This window comes from Rhamphochromis sp. 'chilingali' (genome assembly GCF_963969265.1).
Source record: "Rhamphochromis sp. 'chilingali' genome assembly, chromosome: 10".
NCBI classification, from domain to species: Eukaryota; Metazoa; Chordata; class Actinopteri; order Cichliformes; family Cichlidae; genus Rhamphochromis; species Rhamphochromis sp. 'chilingali'.
The window spans coordinates 33,386,337-33,409,729 of record NC_137937.1 but is presented as its reverse complement, the minus strand read 5'-3'; the positions used below and the strand labels follow the sequence as shown (position 1 = coordinate 33,409,729).

Sequence of the window (23,393 nt, the reverse complement as noted above, 5' to 3'; positions counted from 1 at the left end):
CCCATGGGGAATGGGAGCAGTAACAAAGGTGTTGCGTTTATATTTTTGTTGAGCGTATATTGGGTTTCCTTATGTCCTCTCCTGCAGTGGCTTCCTGCAGGATGCAGGAAATTAAGACAGAGGTTTCTGGAGAAACTGGAAAACTGTTCATTTTGAAATGAAGGAAGAAATTACACCAGTTAACTTATGAACAGGTTGACGTGTTGACTGGAAACCTTTTCCGGGTGACAACCTCATGCTGGTCAACAACAGCAGTGTGATTGTAAAGTCTAGTATATATACACTCCTGTATTTTTAAAGTGTAACAGTGCATTAGTGTTATCTGTAATATTTGAACTGAAAAGAAATCACACATAGTTTTGGTGGGGAAAAAAAACACTGTATTCAATTTCTGATGTAGTTAAATATGAAAAACAATAACTTCTTAAATATACAAAAAACTATAAAAGTAGAAAAAGTTGACAAGATTGTAAATAAACATCAATAATGACTAAAAAATATCAACAACATATGAGAATAAAAATAATAATGAAATGCAAAGAGGTGTATAAACACATTGGGAGTGAAGAAGAAACACCCAGAGCATCATGGGAGTGCCCCAGCAGCCTACACTTATTGCAGCATAACTAAGGGAGGATTCAGGGTCACCTAATCCAGCCCTAACTATATGCTTAGCAAAAAGGAAAGTTTGAAGCCTAATCTTAAAAGTAGAGATAGTGTCTGATAGGTTCGTAGCATAAACCTATTCGCTGGAACGTTCAAGACAATTCTACTACACAGCAAAGCAAGACACGATTAGGCAAAGTTCTTTATGATTCTCGTATACGAGGAAGACCAACTGGACAAAAGCCGTTCCTTTGCTTGACCTCAGTTGTTCTTGTCCGCTCCCTCGTAACACTGCTCTTTTATTGAGGTTACATGAATATACATAGGTTCATTAACATATGACGTCTTACATAGGTATACATACAAACAAAGAGTACCTTGTCTGTGCGTTGTGTAAGTGTGTGTGTGTGTGTGTGGTCAGAATGTGACCACATAAACGACTTCTGGTCTGGAAGTCCAGCAGTTCATCTAAACAAAAGGCACTTATACTTAAACAGATATACGTATGTTTGCTATATCATATATCAGAAGAGAAGATACGACCTTGCTCATGATCCCAAGAGGTGTGTGATCTATGCCAGAACACTCTGGAGAGGAGTGAACGCACCCCCCTCTTCAGGCTACACAGAGTTGTTACAGACTTCCTAGGATGAGACATTCTTTCAATCTATAAATGATTATATACTTCTAAGCATAAATGACAATCCAACAATATAAATCTAACAGTGTCTGTCTCCCGAATCCAAATGTCTTTATGACACAATAGTTTTCCTCATGAGATGAAGCAGGACTGTTTCTCTTCTGGAGTCAGAAGTTTTTCTTTCAGCTCATTCATTTCTTTATCATGTTTTTTCTGCATTTCTTCCAGTTCTTTCCTGGCAGTGTCTCCATCCAGCCTCTCAAATTTATGTTTCAACTCTTTCATTTCTTTTTCCTGTTTCATCTGCAGCTCATCCATTATTTCTCTCTTGTTAATTTCATTTTCTTTCAGGATATTTTGTTTGAATTCCTCCAGCTGTTGGTCGTATTTGTTGTGTAATTCATCTAATTTTTTCTTCTGTCGTTCTAACTGTTTGTCTAAAAGTTTTTGTTTCAAATTAGTCATTTTGTGTTCATGTTTGATGGTCAGCTTTTTCCTTTCTGTTTCCCGATCTTCTTTGTTTTGGGTCTTCAAGCCTTCCATTTCTTGTTTTTGCTTTTTCTGTAGTTTGCCAATTTCTTTCTTCTCTTCTTCATTGTTATCATCTGAAAGCTCTTTTTTAATCCTCTCTTCCTCCTTTCTGTGTGATTCCTGCATCTTTTTAAATTTTTTCTTGTTTTCTGTTTTCTGAGTCAGAAGCATCAGGATTAAGTCGGCCATTTCTGATTTATGTTTATCCTGCAGTTCATCCATTTCTTTCTTCAGGCTATTTTCTTTGTGGTCTGACAGATTCTTTAATCTTTCATATTCCTCCTTCTCCTGCATGTCTTTCTCATGTTGTTCTTTCAGATCCATCACATCCTTTATGAGTTTTTCTAGCTCAGCTTCATTTTTCTTTCTGAATTCATTGAACTCTTCAGCTGTTCTTCTGGCCTCTTCTTTAAACTTCCCCATATCTTCATACATGTTCTCAATTTGTTTCTGATAGTTCTCCTCTAACTCTTTCAGCCTCTCTTCCTGTTCTCTTTTTATTCTTTCCTCTGTTTCCTCTCTCTCACGTTCCAACTTTTTTTTTTCTTGATCATATTTTTCTTTGAGCTTCCTGACTTTCTGTTTTTTCTCTTCATCTTCTTGTTTTCGTTTTTCCTCCAATTCTTTTCTTTCCTTCTCCCAAGTCTTTTGCTGCTCTCTTATTCTTTCTCTGTAATCTTCACACTCTTTGTCAATTATTTCCTTTAAATCTGACTCTGATCTTAGTCTTTCTTCAAGCTCTTTAACTTTTTTTTCCCATTCTTGTCTTTGAAGTTCTTCCTTTTCTCTGTTCTTTCTGTCTACTTCTTCTCTAAGCTTTTGTTCATTCTTTCTCTCTTCAGACTGAATGCGGATGTTGTCCTGAAGTTCTTGAAGCTGTTTCTCTCTCAGCTCTCTTTCGTGATCGATTTCTGCTTTCTGTTCTTCCATTCTTTTTTTCATCAATTGGATTTTCTCCTCATACGTACTTTCAAGCTCTTCCTTCTGTCTCTTCATTTCTTCTTCTTTCTCTTTCAGGATCCTCTGCATTTCTTTCTGTATCGCAGCTTCAGCTTCTTGAAGCATCTCATTGGTGAAGCAGCTTCCACCACTGTACTTCACCATGGTGTCAATCTTTGTTATCAGCTCACTGACTTGTGTGCGGTTTTGTTTCTCACGGTTATTGAACACATGGTATCTTCCTCCACAGTCAGAGAGCAGCTTCTTGAAGGAATTATCACTTATTTTAATGTACTCATCAAGGGTCTGATCATCATTTTGCAGATTGTCTCCTCTGGTGAAAAGAACAATGGTGAACTTTTCCGAATTCTTCCCAAAGAATTTCTTGATCAGTTCTACTGTTTCTTTCTCCTCTTTTGTGAATCTGCCGATCTGTATCACCAACAGGAAGACATGTGGTCCTGGAGCCAGAAGACTGACACATTTTACCAACTCCTCACTGACCTCTTCATTTGACAGAGTTGTGTCAAACAGACCAGGAGTATCGACAACAACAACAGGACGACCGTCCACTTCACTCTCTGCTTTCTGACAGTATGTAGTTACTGACTGTTGGGCTGATGCAGCTTTAAACTCTTTCCTTCCTAGAATGGTGTTTCCTGAAGAACTCTTTCCACAGCCAGTCTGTCCTATCAGGACAATCCTGAGAGGCTCTGTGTTCATGATCTCATCATCACCTATAAAAGAAACATGTAGAATTAGATAATGTTAATATTTATTTGATAAAAATTACACACTGTGGAAGAACACTATATACAGTGGCTTGCAAAAGTATTCGGCCCCCTTGAACTTTCCCACATTTTGTCACATTACAGCCACAAACATGAATCAATTTTATTGGAATTCCATGTGAAAGACCAATACAAAGTCGCGTACACGTGGGAAGTGGAACGAAAATCACACATGATTCTAAACATTTTTTACAAATAAATAAAAAGTGGGGTGTGCGTAATTATTCAGCCCCCTTTGGTCTGAGTGCAGTCAGTTGACCATAGACATTGCCTGATGAGTGCTAATGACTAAATAGAGTGCACCTGTGTGTAATCTAATGTCAGTACAAATACAGCTGCTCTGTGACGGCCTCAGAGGTTGTCTAAGAGAATATTGGGAGCAACAACACCATGAAGTCCAAAGTACACACCAGACAGGTCAGGGATAAAGTTATTGAGAAATTTAAAGCAGGCTTAGGCTACAAAAAGATTTCCCAAGCCTTGAACATCTCACAGAGCACTGTTCAAGCGATAATTCAGAAATGGAAGGAGTATGGCACAACTGTAAACCTACCAAGACAAGGCCGTCCACCTAAACTCACAGGCCGTTTTCTGTTAACAATGTTAACAACAACATTGTTAACAGAAAACCATAAGAAGTCCCATTTGCAGTTTGCCACAAGCCATGTGGGGGACACAGCAAACATGTGGAAGAAGGTGCTCTGGTCAGATGAGACCAAAATGGAACTTTTTGGCCAAAATGCAAAACGCTATGTGTGGCGGAAAACTAACACTGCACATCGCTCTGAACACACCATCCCCACTGTCAAATATGGTGGTGGCAGCATCATGCTCCGGGGGTGCTTCTCTTCAGCAGGGACAGGGAAGCTGGTCAGAGTTGATGGGAAGATGGATGGAGCCAAATACAGGGCAATCTTGGAAGAAAACCTCTTGGAGTCTGCAAAAGACTTGAGACTGGGGCGGAGGTTCACCTTCCAGCAGGACAACAACCCTAAACATAAAGCCAGGGCAACAATGGAACGGTTTAAAACAAAACATATCCATGTGTTAGAATGGCCCAGTCAAAGTCCAGGTCTAAATCCAATCGAGAATCTGGCAAGATCTGAAAACTGCTGTTCACAAACACTGTCCATCTAATCTGACTGAAAGAAGAATGGGCAAGGATTTCAGTCTCTAAATGTGCAAAGCTGGTAGAGACATACCCTAAAAGACTGGCAGCTGTAATTGCAGAAAAAAGGTGGTTCTACAAAGTATTGACTCAGGGGGCTGAATAATTACGCACACCCCACTTTGCAGTTATTTATTTGTAAAAAATGTTTGGAATCATGTATGATTTTGTTTCACTTCTCAAGTGTACATCACTTTGCATTGGTCTTTCAGGTGGAATTCCAATAGAATTGATTCATGTTTGTGGCTGTAATGTGACAAAATGTGGAAAAGAATACTTTTGCAAGCCACTGTATTAGTCAAACCCAAATGGCATCACAGATGTGCTTACCAGTTACTGTGAGCTTTGTCTCCATCTCATGAAGCTGTTTCTGTAGAGAAATAATTTTTGTCTGCTGAATTGACATCTGATCCATTTTGCCATGTATCAATGTGTCTTTTGTGAAGCAGAAATGTTTTTCCTTGTCTATTCTCATTTTGTTCACAGTATCTAACAGTTTTGGGATCTGCTGTTTGTTCTTGATGTTGAGAACAACAGATCTTCCTCCACAGCTCTCACAGAGCTCCTGGATGTCATTGTTTTCCTTTAGAAAGTTAAGAACAGCTGGATCTATAGGATCTGAGTCCACAGTGAACAGAATCGTGGTAAAATCATTGACTCGAGAGCTGAATGTGTTCTGGATGGTCTCTAACTCTCCCTTGTCTTCATCAGTGAGGGGAGCCACAGGTAGGACCAGGATGAAGGCATGGACACCCTCAGGATCACAGAGGGAGATACACCTGAGTGATTCCTCCATCACTGCCTCCTGAGGTTTTTCATACAAGGCAGGCAGCTCCACCAGGGAAACCCAACGTCCACACACCTCTCCCTGATGTTTAACGCACTCTGATGAGTTGGAGACTGAATGAAGCTCTGTCTGACCTAAAATGGCCTTGGCTGCTGAAGTCCTCTCTGCTCCTCTCCTCCCACACAGAACCAGGTTTAAAGGGGGTTTGGATTTGTTAAACACTGTCACATGATCAGCATCATCATTTAATTTGAGATATCTCCCCCTGCTGTTACTCACTATCTTTTCCACTTTTTGCATCAACTCTTGCTGATCATGTTTTGAAAGATCTTTTCTATCAAGACTGACTGTGTGCTGCTGTTTCCTGCAGTCTTGGATGAGTTTTTCCACTGAGTTATTCTCTATCTCCTCCTTATGTGTAACGATGACCATCAAGTGTTTAAAGGAATCTTCTCCAAACAAACTCAGTATGACTTTCAGAGTCTTTCTGTTCTCCTCAGTCAAATCAGAAGGTTTCACTAACATTAGCAGAACATTTGGTCCAGGAGGACAGAGACTCACACAGAGCTTCACCTCTCTTTGAATGTTCTCCACAGACAGACTGAACAAGTTTGGAGTTTTCACTACTGTTATTTTTTTTCCTCTCCACTCTCCACATGAGGCCACACATTGTGATGAATGATCTTGCCTTTTCCAAACTTGTTGCCCAGTGATGAAGTTACCAAGTTTTGTCTTCTTGTCCTCACTTTTGCCCAACAGCACAATCCTGATATCAGACACTGATAGAACAGAAAAAGGATTCATTATCAGAAACATGAACAAAGCTGAATTTATAATATCAGAGAATATTTTCATTTTATCAGTTTTCACTTTGTGGGGACTGTTTGAATAAATCCTGGAGAAATTTCCACATGTTTTTTTGCAAATTAATACTTACTGCAAGACTGAGGGTTTTCAATATAGATTTGTTTGGGAAGACCCTATAAATAGGGCCATTTTAATTTTTATGTATTATGTGTTTTATTTTTTTCTGTTTTGTTTTATTCTATTGCTCTTAACTTATTTACTTTACAGCACTTTTTCTGTGCTGGCTGTGGTTTATAAATAAAGTTGGATTGGAAAACATAAAATTAATATGTAGAGTATTGTTCTACCCCAAACAAACAAACAAACACACACACACACACACACACACACACACACACATATATCTGCCTACCTTTAACAGTAGAAGTCAGTGGGTAGCTCACATGTTCTCCATTGTTCTCCTTCACAATTTGACCCAAACGTGTTAGCAGCTCTTGAAGTTCAAGGCTGCTTTGCAACAAGTATCTGTATCTACATTTTTTAATCATGTCTCTTAAATATGAGCTTTTGATCAAACCTGAGCTCTCCTCTCTGGGTTTTAATATCAGTATCAGTGAATGATCAAATGATTGCTCACTAAAAGTTTTGAGGACTTTAACGAGACTCTCTTTGTATTCCTCTGTAACGTTTTCAGACTGCAGAACCAGCAGGAACACATGAGGTCCTGGATCAGAGAGTCTTGCACACTCTTGTGTAAACTCTGTCACTTTGTCCATAGTGGGAAACTGCAGCTCTGGAGTGTTGATGACAGTGATTTCTTTGTCTTCTATTTGTTCAGAGAGCCTCAAGAAGGAGTTACACACTGCACTGAAACCAGTTGCTCCCAGTATAAGGTTCCCCACTGAACACATTTCAGAACTGTTATTCCCCAGCAGGACAACCCTCAGCTCAGACACTGGAATACAAGAAAAAAGACCAAATGTCCAGTAAGTGCATAATAACTCAGGAGAATAAATATAAATTAGATATTGCAAACTGTTTTTTCATTTGTAGTATTGATTGTGCCCTTTATTAGTCAATACACAAAGACAACAAGACAATCACATTTATTAACAAACAGCACATTCATCATAAATTTCTGGAGTGACAGCGAGATACTTATACATGTCAAGATCCCCAGAGCAGTACAGACATAGTTCAGCTAAACTTACTGTCAGGAGGCAGGATTCCATAGCTGCTGCTCCGCTTCAGAGGGTGTATATCTGTGACATTTAAGATAATTAAAAAATTATATATTAGCATATTTAGAAAACAGGAAATACTTTGTATCAATAGGTAACTTCACATCTGAGCAGACAAGTATCACATGTGGAGTTCCCCAAGGTTCCATCTTGGGACCCCTTCTGTTTAACATTTACATGCTCCCACTGGCACAGATTATAAAGAACAACAAAATAAACTATCACAGCTATGCAGATGACACACAAATGTATATCACAATGTCACCAGGAGACCAAGGCCCTGTGCAGGCTCTTGGTAAATGCATTGAGGAAATGAATGACTGGTTGTGCCACAATTTTCGCCAGCTAAACAAAAACAAAACTGAAGTAATAGTCTTTGGTGCCAAAGAAAAACGATTACAGGTCACCAGAGAACTTCAATCTATACACCTAAAAACCACAAACCAGGCGAGAAATTTGGGTGTAGTGATGGATGCAGACCTAAACTTAGAAAAACACATTAAGACAATAACAAAATCAGCTTACTATCACCTCAAGAAAATTTCATGGATAAAAGATCTGATGTCTCAACAGGGCCTGGAAAAACTAGTCCATGCATTCATCTTTAGCAGGCTTGATTACTGTAACAGCATCTTTACAGGTCTACCTAAAAAAATCAGTCAGACAACTACAGCTCATTCAGAACTCTGCTGCTCGAGTCCTCACTAAGACCAAAAAAGTGGACCACATCAGTCCAGCTCTGAGGTCTTTACACTGGCTGCCTGTCCGTCAGAGGATAGACTTTAAAGTTCTGATGCTGGTCTATAAAGCTCTGAATGGTTTAGGACCAAAATACATCAGTGACCTCCTGACCCAGTATGAACCTTCCAGATCCCTCAGGTCATCTGGATCCAGTCTTTTATCAGTTCCCAGAGTCAGAACCAGACACGGAGAAGCTGCATTCAGCTTTTATGCTCCTTATATCTGGAACAAACTCCCAGAAAGCCTCAGATCAGCTGAAACACTCAGTTTATTTAAATCCAGGTTGAAGACTCACCTATTCTCAGCTGCATTTGAATAAAGCACCAAATCCACACTTTAAAGCTTAAATTTCAAAACTAACATTTTAACTACTGATTTTATCTACTGTTCTAATTTTATCTATTGCTTTTTTTAATCAATTTTAAATCATGCTTTTTATTTGTTTGTTTTTTTAATGTCTCTGTAAAGCACTTTGAATCACCTTGTTGTTGAATTGTGCTATATAAATAAACTTGCCTTGCCTTGCCTAGTGTAAGAAATTGTACAAACAACTGTTATGACACATGGTCTTAATTTTGTGTATTGTGTTTACTCCTCCACATCTGTGGGTAGTGATGGGCAAAGCTAGGTTTTGTGAAACACTGAAACATTTGAAGCAACTGTGCTGAAATGTATCAAGATTTTAAAACAATTTGAAATGCATCTCCATAGTGACACCTACTGGCAACTTTTGCTATTGTCACATTTCTGTGAAACAATCATTCAGATAAACCCTGCCCAACTCTAAACAAGTTTTCTTTTTAAAGAGGCCAGACTCTCAATTATGACTAATGCATGTTTTGGAAAAATCTGCATACAAACAAGGAGATAAAAAATGCTCTGACTGTTAAATGTGCTTCAAAAAAATACTATTTTCTCCCTCTGAGACATATGAGAGACTGTTTCACTTGCTTAGTAATTTATTGCAGTGCACACAAGTCAATTCATAAAATATACTGAGCAAACACTGCTGTATTTTCAGCTGTTTGGTACGGTGGCTGGGAAGTGCAAAGCACATTTACAACATCAACGACAAAATAACATTTCCGAAAACACTTTTACATTAAAAAAAAAAACAAATAAAAAAAATTGACAACAAAATAACATTTCAGAAAACACTTTAACAAGTCCGCAACAAATTAACAAGTGGTTCTTGATGGAAAGGGATTGTCTGAAATACCGGAAGTGACTCAACAATTGGCTTACTCCATATTTGTAGTACAGAAAAGTGATTTGTAGTCAGCTAAACGAGGGCTTTTCAGAGAAGTAGTGTTCAGTTAATGTTTGAAGAGATTTTACAAAAGAGTATGGGTGAGATAATGATGTTCAGATTTTTAAATGTCACGGGGATTTTCTCAAGAAAATATCCAGGCCTTAAAACCGTCATGGTCCACACTCCAGCCCAGCAGGTTGTGGTTAAGCGCCTTTGAATTAGCGGCAGAAGAAGCAGCAGCTAAACGCGGGATGTCAACAAACGTCTAGAAACTAACTCCTCACAGCGCTTTGCTACATTTATTGCCCTGACGGTGCTCGCTGCACTACATAGATAAATGGAAAATGTTTTGCCCGTTTTGTGGCGTTAGCTTCAGCCTCTTCACTTGTTTTTGTGCATTTGTTGCGGACTTGTTAAAGTGTTTTCTTAAATGTTATTTTGTTGTCATTTTTTGTTTATTTGTTTTTCTATGTAAAAGTGTTTTCGGAAATGTTATTTTGTTGTTGATGTTGTAAATGTGATTTGCACTTCCCAGCCACCGTAGTTTGGTGCTAAGTCAGCTTTATTTTATACAAGTTACCTCTCCAGCCTGGCGGCACTCAAAGAGTTGCATGACTGAAGCTTTCAAGGGGTTTCTTTAGGATTTTTCAAAACACTGGTAACCAAAGCTACAGCTGCTGTGATGTTGGGTTTTCTTTTCAGTTAATTAAAAAAATAAAGATTTAAATAAATTAGTCTAAATATGCTTTCCTTTTAAATGATTAAAAGATGATTTTTATTAAGTTATTATATGCTAATTTTGAACATGTAATGCTTCAAATGTTGCTCAGTGGAGGATGAAGAAACTCTCCTTAACTTTATGTGTAATGTATACTGCTGTGGATGCCGTGTCACATGTAAATGACCTCATTAATATTTGGTAAATTGGTTCATGAATGGTTATTATTTTGTTGCAGCTTGGACCCAGCTGATGCTTTTATTTTGAAAGTTATATAGCGACGAGGTGCCGTAAATCAAGTGGCGTAAACCATACAATAGAAGCGCGAGTTTTTAATGCACAGAGAGAAGGTGTGCTCAATGTTTAAGGGACAGGAATGTGAAAAATGGCTATTAAGGTGCAATTCTAAGTTGCAAACGGTTCCTTAGCACTTGGTTGATAAGGGAACAAGGTTGGTATCAAAGTTTGTCTTGTAAATATGTACTTTGTTATTTTACAGAACATATAGCTGCTGACCGCTACTAAGGGTAAAGGTTAAGTTTTCACCCACTAGAGGGTGGTCACGCACCTCGTCATGTTTAGGCAGCGAGTTTCGCTGTTATATGTTATATAAGGTAAAGACAATTCATTTGTGATTTATGAATAATGAAGAGGTTAAAGGTAACATACTGTTTGAGTTACTAATGGTCCTTTATTCTGTATATGTTGTAGCTCTTACAGTGTGTTCACATACACAGCTGTTTAATAAAAGGATCATCAGTTTCCACCCGGAGATGCTTCGTGACATGATGTTGGAGTCTGAGGCTCAGGTTTTAATACACTGAATTTGCTGCATGCCTTTGTTGTGGTTCAGATTTTTACAACAGATGTGTTAATAGGAATAAAAAACAGTAGTCATGAGAATTGTTAACAAATAGGTCACCTGTATTAATTCATGTGTTTTGTCTTGCATTTTTATTTAGGCAGGTGGTAAGCTATCTGTTGAAAATGAAGCACACCAAAATTTTAATTAGCCATGGTCCGGAGGGCCAGCTCTGTTCTAGGATGCCCTCTGGACCCAGTGGAGGTAGTGAGTGACAGGAGAATGGTGGCTAAGCTGTTGGTAGTGGACAATACACTACCAACATTCAAACAATATGTGGACTGTCCCACCAGGGGAGAGAAAATTTTAGACTTACTGTATGCTAACGTCAAGGATGCATACAGCTCCTCCTCCCTCCCCCCACTTGGTAGGTCAGATCATAACCTGATTCACCTCACCCCCCGCTATGTGCCAATTGTGAGGAGGGAACCTGTGACCACCAGGACTGTCAGGAGGTGGTCAGAGGAGGCCTTAGCAGAACTACAGGGCTGTTTCGAGGTGACCGACTGGGAAACACTCTGTGAGCCTCACGCCGAGGACATCAATGGGCTTACTGAGTGTATCACAGGCTACATAACTTTCTGCACCGACTCCATTGTTCCAGCTCAGACTGTTCATTGTTACCCAAATAACAAGCCGTGGGTGACTAAGGACATCAAAGCCCTCCTCAACAACAAGAAGAGGGCTTTCAGAGGGGGCAACAAAGAGGAGGTGAGGAAGATCCAGGTGTTACTAAAGGACAAGATCAGAGAGGCTAAGGACAATTACAGGAGGAAGCTGGAGTGGAAACTCCAGCAGAACAGCATGAGAGAGGTGTGGAGGGGCATGAAGACCATCACTGGATTCAGGCCAACCAACAGCAGGGGAGCTGAGGGAGGTGAGAATAGAGCCAATGAGTTGAATCTGTTTTTCAATAGATTCGACACCACAGTGTCTGCTCCCACCCCCACAACCTCACCTGTAGTCAGCCTGGAATCCAGAGCCACACCACTGTGCCAGCCTCTCTCTTCACATGGCGCTGTTGCCTCCTGTGAGATTCCTGACACCCCTCCCCCCCACCCATCACCTTCACTCAATACCAGGTTGAGATGCAAATGAGGAGACTTCACTCAGGCAAGTCTGCTGGACCAGACGGAGTGAGTCCCCTCGTCCTCCAGACCTGTGCTCCCCAGCTGTGTGGAGTCTTTCATAAACTGTTTATGCTGAGTCTGAGTCTGCAGAGGGTCCCAGTGATGTGGAAGACATCATGCCTCGTCCCTGTACCAAAGACGCCACGTCCCAGTGGCCCCCAGGATTACAGGCCCGTGGCACTGACCTCCCACATCATGAAGACCCTGGAAAGGCTCATCCTGGACCAGCTGCGACCCATAGTAAGACCACATCTGGCCAACCCTCCTGGGTGATAAGTTAGCAGCGATGCAGGTGGATGCTTCTCTGGTGTCCTGGATTGTTGATTACCTGACAGGAAGACCACAATATGTACGTCTCCCACAGTGTGTGTCTGACAAGGTGATCAGCAACACAGGGGCACCACAGGGGACTGTCCTCTCCCCCTTCCTCTTCACCCTCTACACCACAGACTTCAGCCACTGCACAGAGACCTGCCATCTTCAGAAGTTTTCTGATGACTCTGCGGTGGTTGGATGCATCAGCAGGGATGATGAGACAGAGTACCGGGCTGTGATCGACTCCTTTGTCACGTGGTGTGAGCAGAATCATCTGCAGCTCAACGTGGCAAAGACCAAGGAACTGATCGTGGACTTCAGGAAGACCAGGAAACACTTGACCCCTGTTTCAATCCAGGGGGTCAGTGTTGACATTGTGGAGGACTATAAATACCTTGGAGTACACATTGACAATAAACTGGACTGGGCTAAAAACACCACAGCACTTTACAGGAAGGGCCAGAGTCGTCTCTATTTTTTGAGGCGACTGAGGTCCTTCAACATCTGCCAGAAAATGCTCAGGATTTTCTATGAGTCTGTTGTGGCCAGTGCGATCCTCTATGCTGTTGCATGCTGGGGGAGCAGGCTGAGGGTCGCAGATGCCAACAGACTCGATAAACTGATCCGTAAGGCCAGCAATGTTGTGGGGATGGAGCTGGACTCCCTCAAGGTGGTGTCGGAGAGCCGGATGCTGTCCAAGATAAAGACAATGTTGGATAACACCTCCCACCCACTCCATGACATGCTGGTCAGTCACAGGAGCTCGTTCAGTGAGAGACTGAGATTACCGAAAAGCACCACTGAACGACACAGGAAATCTTTCCTGCCTGTGGCCATCTCCCTGTACAACGCATCCACTTAACACACTGTTTACTGCAACAACTACACATGTTTCTTTTCCAACTATTTATTTATGAGTGACTTATGTATGTATGTATATATATGTATATATTATACTATTCTTAGTTAGTGTATTGTCTGTCTTGTCTTAATGTTGGTTTAAAATGGAGCACTGTAACAAAAAATAATTTCCCCCAGGGATCAATAAAGTATTCTGATTCTGATTCTGATCCCTCTTGGACAACATCTCCCACCCCATGCAGGAGACTCTGACAGCACTGAGCAGCTCCTTCAGTCGCAGGCTGCAGCACCCACGGTGTGGGACAGAGAGATTTCGCAGGACTTTCCTCCCTACGGCTGTCAGACTTCACAACATGGTCTCTGCAGAGGACCACACATGTGCAGACAGACACACACACACATCCCATACACAATTCTAACTCTCGCCCTGTCTCCTGGATGTGCAATGGCACCAAGTGCAATTTTTCCTATGTAACTAAGTATTTTATACTATTTGTACAGTATTTTATTATATGTGTATGGTACATATTCTATTGTATATAGAATTCTTTCTATTTTGTATAGCATGTTATTCTCATTTATACAGTTTTATAAGGCAATACTTGGATTGCTACCTTCTTATATATGTTCCCTGTTTGCAATAAAAAATGCTGGTCAGTATTCTCTTCGTCAGCAAGGTTACTTGTTGCTTTCTGTTCCATTTGACCAAACTAAATTTGGTAAAAGAGCTTTTGTCCATTTAGCACCCTTGGCTTGGAACAAGCTGTAGAACAACTGGAAAATTACTGAATTCATTTCATTAAGTGCTTTTAAATCTAAACTAATATTACTTGAGGCCAAGTCCATAACATGCAAATGTTTCAATTAGATTTAATGTCATTTTAACTGAATTTTATTTTCATTTTATTGCATTTTATTTTTTGTTTTTCATTTATTTTTGCATGTGTCTTGTTGCCGCATGTGTTTTAATTGAGTAATTTTTGTAACTGTGAGACACTTGCTGCTGCCTATCTTGGCCAGGTCTCCCTTGAAAAAGAGGTTTTAATGGGATCTTCCTGGTAAAATAAAGGTTAAAGAAATTTTTAAAAAAATGTGTTTATCTTATTCTATTATATTGTTTTTATCTTATTTTCTCTAATTTTTTACTGCTCTTATATTTCAGCCGTGACCAAAAATTTCCCATGTGTAGGTCTAATAAAGGTTTATCTTATCTGTCATATGATGTGGGTGTTTCAACACCCGATCCGAGCGTTTTTGAAAATCTTCACTTCTGAGGTTGGACACGGTACTGAAATGATTTGGGTTTCTTCTTGGATTTCATGACGGTCAGTAAGCTAGTTGTGGCTCCTTTCTAGAATGTAGTTTTGGCTGTGTCCACCCTAAGGTTTTTACCTTCAAAAGAAAATAAACTATTCTGTTTTTGAAACTGCAAATCCCGCTGTTGGGTTGGTCGTTCCTTGGGAGCAGGTGAGTAATTTTTGTGTTGTGCCTTGGTTTCCCCTAGGCTGGAGCATAACACAATACAACACTAAAAGAAAAAACACATTTTCTTCATTTTGCAGGTAACACTGCTTACGTTTTTCTCTTTTGATTGGACTCACAGTTTGAAAATAATATATAACACATCATCAGTCCTTTTTGTGGTGCAATTTTACTCTGGGATACAAAGTTATTTGAACATTATAATGAGCAGTACTCAAACTGAACTCACCGGCTATTGAAGTCGCCATAATTCACTCTGTCACAGACCACAGAAACTGGACACCAACCTCTTCAACAACCTCCAAGAAGAAAAAAAGAATAGATAAGATAGAAAATGTATCTCTTATACTTGCACACAGTTTATATTAGGATTAATATGAGGTGAGTGAAAGTGGCATTGTTCTTGGTCTAAATGGTTGATCTACTGGGATTTTCCCCACACAACAATCTCTGGGGTTTTGAGAGAATGGTGTGAAAAACAGAAATTATCTAGTGAGCAGCAATTTTCTGTGTGTACCTTGTTAATGTCTCAAGTAAAAGTAGAATGGGCGTACTACTTAGAGCCGAAAGGAAGGCAACAGTAACTCAATCAACCACTCATTACAAACAAGGGATGCATCTCTGAAAACAACAACACAACTGACCTCGAAGCAGATCCTCTACAGGAACAGAAGACCACACTGGGAGCTACAACTGTCAGCTGAGAAGATGAAAACTGATGCTACATCTTGCATGGACACACAGCAAAATTGCACAGAATATTCAAAAAACGCTGAACTTGATTGGCCGCATCAGATTTCCCCTTCACTTCAAGTACATCCCAAGGATGCTCTGCTGCACTGACATCTGGTGAATGGAGGTCACTGGAGTGTTTTTCAATCTGCTTCCAGATCAGATGTGTTCTACTTTTAGAGATGCTCTTCTTCATAACTTGTTGGTAACAAGTGGTTGAGTGAATTATTTTTCCCTTCGTCTAGCCATTGTCCCCTGAAATCAAAAATGTATTTTCACCCAGAGAACTGCTGCTCCCTGGATATTTTCTCATTTCAGACCATTCTTTATAAACCTTGGAGATGATGAAATACTCACACCAGGCGTCTGACATAAACAGCCATGCCACATTCAGTCATCTTTCTTCCTGACCCTGATGCTCGGTTTGAACTTCAGCAGGCTGTGCTGACCATGTCTACATGCCTGATTAGATATTTAGATTACTGTGACGAGCATGGGAACAGGCATACCTAATAAAGTGGTTGCTGAATGTATGCAATTTGTTGCAAATTTGTAGTATAATATCTATTTTTGCAAATTTGTATTATAATATCTATTTTTGGTTTTCCTGAAGTATATAAAAATTGGTGTATCTTAAAAATAAAACTATGAAGACACTCAAAATAAAACCTATTTTGTGAAATTTTTTTGTATTTACAGTTTTGAGGGATAAATCTCTTAAATTTCTCTAACTAGAAAAATATGTAAAAAAATAAAATGATTTTAAATTTTTTTGTAGTTTATTGCACTTTTTTGTAATTTATGTAATTGCTATGGACTTATTGCATACATCTTATTAAAATATGGCACTACAGCATGTAAAAACAAAGATAAGCTCTGGAGGAATTTGCTCTATGATAGGTCTCAAAGTGATAAATAAAAGCATGCTTATATATAAACATATATAAATAAATAAACAGTTTTTTTAACATTAGTAATTCTTTTTGTGCATGATTTTATATTGTTGTTGATAATGAATTTAATAAAGCAACAAAACAACCTGAAGAGCCGGTTGGGAGCCAAAAGAGACGGCTCGTTTTAGTGAGCTGAGCTGAAAGAGCTGGTTCTCTAAAAAGAGCCGGAATTCCCATCACTATAACCAAATAATTAAGCTCCAAATGTTCAAAAATTAAAGCCTCTAATATCCACCAAATGCTGACTCCAAAAGTGAGTCAAAGGCTACGTTTGTCTTAATGCTCAATTCTGATTTTTTTTATCAAATCCGATTTTTTTGTCTGCTTGTTCACACTACATATAAAATGTGACAGCAAGCGTGCTCTAGTGTGAACCCTCAAAGCGGCCCGCATACGCAAAAGAAGACGTCACACACAACGCGCTCTGTTTAGACCCAGACCAAACAGTATTTGTTTTGGTAGCTCTCGTGACTTTAATAGCAACGCCATAAACGACACTGGGTCAGCTCTGTCTTAACGTGGCAACTCCGTTTATTGCCAAGCTGCAACATACAATACCTGGCACAACCGCCAGAGGGTGCTGCCTTAACTATTGGATAAATCCTTACCATAACATCCCCCTTTCTGAGTACATTATAACCATAATGTTTCCTGTGCTAATCCACATTTATGTCAACACTACATTCACTGCAACTTAACTTGTAGCTGAATATTTCAATGCTGTTACATTAACTTTTATTCTGTAACGGACATTTATTGTTTCCACTTTATAACAATTATTTTATTTAACTGTGTGAACCTATCCAACTATGAAGGTGGGGTAGACTTCCCAATCCTTCCGCTGAGTGAGGGGATTATTCTGCCCCTGGCTGGTCACTCAGGTGCTCGAGAGTACCTACTACCTACTTCAAAGTCTTTAAGGTACCTCGGTGGGTTTCTGTCTCTGGTGGGATATCTTTTTTCAGTAATCCGGTCATTCGGTGGTGTAAGACACTGCTGTGCCTTGTTCGAAACCGGGCTGCTGCTGTCTTCTGGTATGACAGGGATTTGCTGTTCTGTCGGTTCCGTCTCGGTCTCTTTTAGTGTGATGAGATGGCTCCTGTTTCGACGTAGAAGTCCTCTCAGGGTCTCAACAAGGTAAGAACGCGGCGTCTCTGCTCTGCCTGATATAGTTCCATTTGTTTTCATGTCTGTGATCCAGACTTGATCTCCTGGGTGTAATCCTGTGAGGTCTTGTGCTCTGTGTCTGTTGTTGAACCATTTCCACTGTTTTTCTCTCTCCTTCCCTTCTCTCTCTCTCAGTTTAGTGATGTTTGTCCAGCCTGGGTTGAGGCAGGAAGGAAGTATGGGAACCGTGGTACGAAGTTTCCTCCCCATCAGGAGCTCTGCTGGGCTATGTCCATTGGCAAGCGGAGTGGCGCGGTATGCCATGAGAGCGAGATATGGGTCTCCTTCTTTCTGTAGAAGGTTCTTTACTGTTCTCACCGCTCTCTCTGCCTCCCCATTGCTCTGAGTGAATCTCGGGCTGGAAGTGGTGTGAGTAAAATTCCACTCTGAAGCGAACTTCTGGAAGTGTTCTGAGGAGAATTGTGGACCATTATCCGACCTTAACTCTGTTGGAATGCCGTGGCGTGCGAATATGGACTTTAAGTGGTCAATCACTGCTGCTGATGTGGTAAAGGACAGCTTAGCTATTTCTATGTATCGTGAGAAATAGTCCACTGCAACCAAATACTGGCTGTTACTCCACTCAAAAAGATCAGCACCAACTAACTCCCACGGCCGTGTAGGAAACTCAGTTGGCATGAGTGTTTCTCTGGGTTGCTGTCTCACCTTTGCACACGTCTCACATTCTGCTACCAGCTGTTGTAGTTGAGAGCTCAGTCCTGGCCACCATACCGACTGCTTGGCTCGTTCCCTGGACTTTACAATGCCCTGGTGACCTGTGTGCAGTCGTGTCAAAACATCTTTTTGTAATATCTTTGGAATAACTATACGCATACCTTTTAGGAGAAGGTCATTTTCAACAGTTAGGTCCCCTGCATGCTGGTGGTATGGGAAACATGAACCTGGTATTTTGAGTTTGTCCGGCCAGCCATTCTTGCAGTAGAATTTGATTTGTTTTAGTGTTTCGTCTTTGTCTTGCTGCTCTCTTATTTGTTGTAGTCTCTCCTCTGTTGCGGGAAGACCTGAAATCACCTGATGAGCGTACAGGTTCATTTTGTCTCTTAATGTCTCATCACAAACAGTTTTGTCTGGTGCTCTGGACAGCACGTCTGCAGTTGCGATGTGTTTGCCTGGGACGTGCGAGATGGTGAAAGAGTATCGCATCAATCTCATTCTCAGTCTTTGTACTCGTGGTGGCAGTTCATCCAAGTTCTTGGAGCCCAGAAGTGGTACTAAAGGCTTGTGATCTGTCTGAACGTGGAACTCAATGCCTATAAGAAAATCCGAGAATCGCTCACATGCCCAGGTTATGGCTAACGCTTCTTTCTCTATTTGAGCGTACCTCTGTTCCGTGGGGGTTAATGCTCTTGAAGCGAAGGCCACTGGTTTAGTTGTTTCATCCTCTTGTTTCTGAAGTAGCACCGCTCCTAGTCCATAGGAGGATGCATCAGCTTATACTGTCGTTTGTGCTTTGGGGTTGTAGAGTGCCAAGTTCGGTGGTTTACTCAGTTCTGCCTTAATGTTGTCGAACGCTGTTTGTTGAGTTTCATTCCAACACCACATATTTTTGGCACTGAGTAGTTCTCTCAACGGCTGTGTTTTCTCTGCCAAGTGAGGAAGATACTTGCCCAGATGATTAACCATTCCGAGGAATCGTCTCACTCCACCCACGTCCATGGGCGCTTCCATGTTGCTGACTGCTTTCACTTTCTCCGGGTCTGCTTTGACTCCTGCAGCATCGATGATCTGTCCGAGGAACTTGATTGATGTCTTTGCAAACTCACATTTCTCGCTTTTCAATGTCACGCCTGCTTTTGTGAGCCGTTCCAGGACTGCGATCAGTCTCTTGTCGTGCTGGGTTTGTGTGTCAGCATAAACCAGAATGTCATCCATCTGGCAGACGACTCCTTCCAGCCCCTCTAAAAGCTGAGACATTCGTTTTTGGAAGTGTTCGGGGGCTGAAGATATGCCAAAACAAAGTCTATTAAAACAGAACCTTCCGAATGGCGTGATGAAGGTTGTGAGAAGAGCTGACTGTTTGGACAAAGGTATTTGCCAAAACCCTGAACTAGCGTCGAGTTTCGAGAACACTTTCGCGCCCTCTAGTTGACCTAGAGTGTGCTCAACTGATGGCAACATGTGTCTTTCTCTTTTCACTGAGTTATTCAGTTTGGTCAAGTCCACGCACACGCGCACTTCTTCTCTGTTTGGTTTAGGTACTGGAACCATTCCTGCACACCAGTCAGTAGGCTGCTCTACTCTGGAGATTACACCTAACTCTTCCATACGAGCAAGCTCTCTTTTGACTTTGGGCAACAGGGGAAGCGGGACCCTTCTTGGGGTTGACAGGGTGAATGGTTTAGCGTCTGCTTTAAGCTCAATTTTGTATTCCCCCTCCATTCGGCCTAACCCACTGAATAGTGTTGGAAACTGCTGCTTCACTGTTTCTACTGAAGTGAGTGACACAGTTTCTATTCTAGCCACTAATCCAAGTGCTACGCTCGCTATGCGGCTTAGTAATCCTTGTGTCAGGTCTGCTACTACATACACAGGCTGTACTGTAGCTTTGCTTGGAGTGCTCAAGTTAGCAGTAAATTTCCCTCTAACTGTTAATGGAGACATTCCCACCCCATATAGTTTCAGATCTGTGGGTTGCAGCTGCGGTTTTTGTGCTAGAGTGTTGTACTCTTTTTTGGGCAAGACGGTTACGTCCGCTCCTGTATCAATTTTTAGCCAGCAGTCTGCATTGTTAACTTTTACTTTAGTCAACCACGCATCCTCTGTTCTATCTGAGGCTACTGTTCCCAGAAATGCTATTTCTTTTTCTTCTCTGTTACCACCCGCTGCACGTATTTCTCCCACTGCCCCAGACCTACATACTCTTGCGTAGTGACCTTTCTTTTTGCACTGATTGCAGAGTACCTCTCTGGCTGGGCACTGGTGTTTGCTGTGAAAGGGTGTCTTTCCACATCGGTTGCATTGGCTTTTCACATTCCTCTCCGTGGTTTGTGGTACAGTCTTTCGTGGTTTGAAGTGTTTCGTTTTTGCTTTAACGATGTCCACGTTGCAAAGATTCTCCTGCTTGAAGTTGTTTTTAAGAAGATCCTGTTGTTTCTTAACAAGTTCACTTTGGCGAATCCGTATCACTGCTTTTTCTAACGTGAGCTCCGCGTCCATTTGCAGTTGCTCCGAGAGCCTCTTGTCTCTTATTCCAACAACGAGTCTGTCTCTTATCATTTCACTGTGCAGCGCCCCGTAGCCACAATGCTCAGCCAAGGCATATAGGGATGTAATAAACCCGTCTGCAGTCTCTCCTGCTTCTTGCTGCCTTTGGTTGAACTTTGCACGTTCAAAGATAACATTTCTTCTGACTACAAAGTGTGCCTCGAGTTTGTCTTTGAGAGTGTGGTACTCACTCGCCTCCTCTTCGGTCAGGTTCAACGAGGTGATCACGTCTTCAGCTTCATCGCCCATTGTATATATCAGAGTGTTAACCTGGTTTTCGTCCGATTGTAGCTCGAGTCCGGATGCTATCCTGAACCTGTCGAAGCGTCGGATCCATTTCGGCCACTCTTCCGGCTTTGAAAAATCAAACTTCGACGGCGGTGATACTTGAAAAGCTGCTGGTGCGGCCGCCATATTGCTAGTCGCGAGATGCTAGTTAGCGCTTCTTGCTAATTTGTTAGCTTAGCTCTTACTGTGGCTGGTATTGCAACCTTGCAGGGCGAGTTCTCTCCGGTGAGGAAGTTTCCGTGTTCCGTTATGTTCTTCTTCTCTCCCGAGCACTTCTGACACCATGTTTTGGTAGCTCTCGTGACTTTAATAGCAACGCCATAAACGACACTGGGTCAGCTCTGTCTTAACGTGGCGACTCCGTTTATTGCCAAGCTGCAACATACAATACCTGGCACAACCGCCAGAGGGTGCTGCCTTAACTATTGGATAAATCCTTACCATAACAGTATTGTTTGACTGATGGCCCTTAATATAAAGACTTGTTTCGGGCTTTACGTTTCCCAGTTTTGTTTTAAGTTATAAATTAATTTTGTTATTTGCATATGGCCTAATAATTATCCTTATTGCTGTTTTAGAGAGGAGCGGTGCTTCAAAGGATAGTTGAGGATTTCTGTCAGAATCTGCAGATTATACAGTACAAATAAAATGTTCACGTTTCTCCAACGTTGTCTTCCCAACAGTTTCACTAACATCTACACTGGATGGCCAGGAAGCGTTCACGATGTCTTCTCGGGCGCTTCTCCGGCACTGATAATTGGCGTCTGTCTTGTGTCAGTGACGTAAAAGCCGGATTTAATTCAACATGACCATTCAAACAGCAGTCGCTTTCTAAAACATCAGATATGTATCGGATTCAGTACCACATACAAAAGTGACCCAGGTCATGATGCAATCTCCATTACAATAATGCTGAATATGTAACTTATTTAACTGACATAACTAAATTTAATTGTTGTCTTTAAGGCTATGGATAAGGGTTTTGCTTTGCTGTAATCATTTTTTGCCAAAACGTGATCTTATTTTATTTCAGGATAGAACAAAAAGGTTGCAAATGTTCCAAATACAATTTACATTTTTGTTGTTAAGACAAGAATTTTGTGATGAGTGCTGTGTCATATATTTCTGATATGACAAATGTAAAATAAAATACCTAGCTATAAACAGCTAGAGTTTGTAAGCCTTTATTGAGTCTTTATTCTTAACAGGCTACAGGGACTGAATTTTACAGGCACCTTTGTGTTATGTAAGTTCTACTTCCTGGTTGTGCCAAAGCCAAAATGGTGGAAATACGTTTTAATTTAAACTTCCACAGTTTCACACTCAATAATTCAAAAATTCTCCGTGTCACAAGATGAAAAACGTAATGTTTCATTTTAGATACAAACTGATCACACATTAAATTACACAATTTCAAAATAACTGATTTCGAAGCGCTTCGTATTTCCGCTTTATTAAACAGTGAAACTAATTTTACTGATTTATCCATTTTTACCCCAATCTGAAGCTCTGCGTAGAGCTAGAGTGATCAGAGAGTTATTTTCATCTTAGTCACGGATATTTCTGTGAGAATAACGAAGTGTCGATGTAATTTGAGTACACTCGAACCTGCCGGCGGGTCAGCGATCGATTTTCAGTCATAAACGTCAATTCTGAAGTTTAGTGTAGGTAGTAATCGATTCTATCCACCCATCCATCATCCACAGTAAGCTACGGTTTTTACAATAAATGTATTTTAATCGTAGGTCGAGTTACTCACCTCTCCTAATCTCCTCCTTAATGAAAGCGAAAGCGTTTAGAATGGAAAACAAGGAAGCAGACGGACAAGTACGAGCTTGCGCAGAAATAGCGCCACTTGGCCATGTCTAAAAAGAGAGGACATTTTTTATGTATAAATAATAACAATAATAGTTCTGTTGCTTATCGTATATTTTGTAAAATCCTGCAGAGTTGAAGATTTAATAGCTTGTGTTACATTTCTGTTAAATTTGTATCGTTTGTCACAGAAAAGAGAGATTTAGGCTAGTGGACACATTATTCTTTTGTCTGATTTAAGCATTCTCATAGTGAAGTACTAATTGTAATTTTTTTAATTTAAACTAATCAAACTCATATCTAAATGTTAAACATATTGTCTCTCCAGCATTTCTTATATCA

The 23,393-nt window shown here is 40.7% G+C and overlaps 1 protein-coding gene across 1 annotated transcript; it reads right to left on the bottom strand.

Moving 5' to 3' along the window:
* Positions 1-355: 355 nt before the first annotated feature.
* On the bottom strand, positions 356-23,088 carry LOC308404541 (uncharacterized protein). The gene is made up of 6 exons (XM_080894621.1): positions 22,996-23,088; positions 15,101-15,170; positions 7,481-7,531; positions 6,682-7,224; positions 5,006-6,241; positions 356-3,453 (listed from the first exon to the last, which is right to left on the bottom strand). The coding sequence occupies exons 2-6, from the start codon at positions 15,117-15,119 to the stop codon at positions 1,379-1,381; spliced, it is 3,924 nt and encodes a 1,307-aa protein (XP_080750747.1). The 5' UTR covers positions 15,120-15,170; positions 22,996-23,088; the 3' UTR covers positions 356-1,378.
* Between the last annotated feature and the right edge of the window lie 305 nt (positions 23,089-23,393).

Bases quoted from the DNA above. Each gene is read 5' to 3' on its own strand.
- LOC308404541 (XM_080894621.1), bottom strand. The intron at 6,242-6,681 runs GTAGGCAGATAT...CTGTTCTATCAG, and splicing joins ACTGACTTCTACTGTTAAAG to TGTCTGATATCAGGATTGTG. The intron at 3,454-5,005 runs GTAAGCACATCT...TTTCTTTTATAG, and splicing joins GACAAAGCTCACAGTAACTG to GTGATGATGAGATCATGAAC.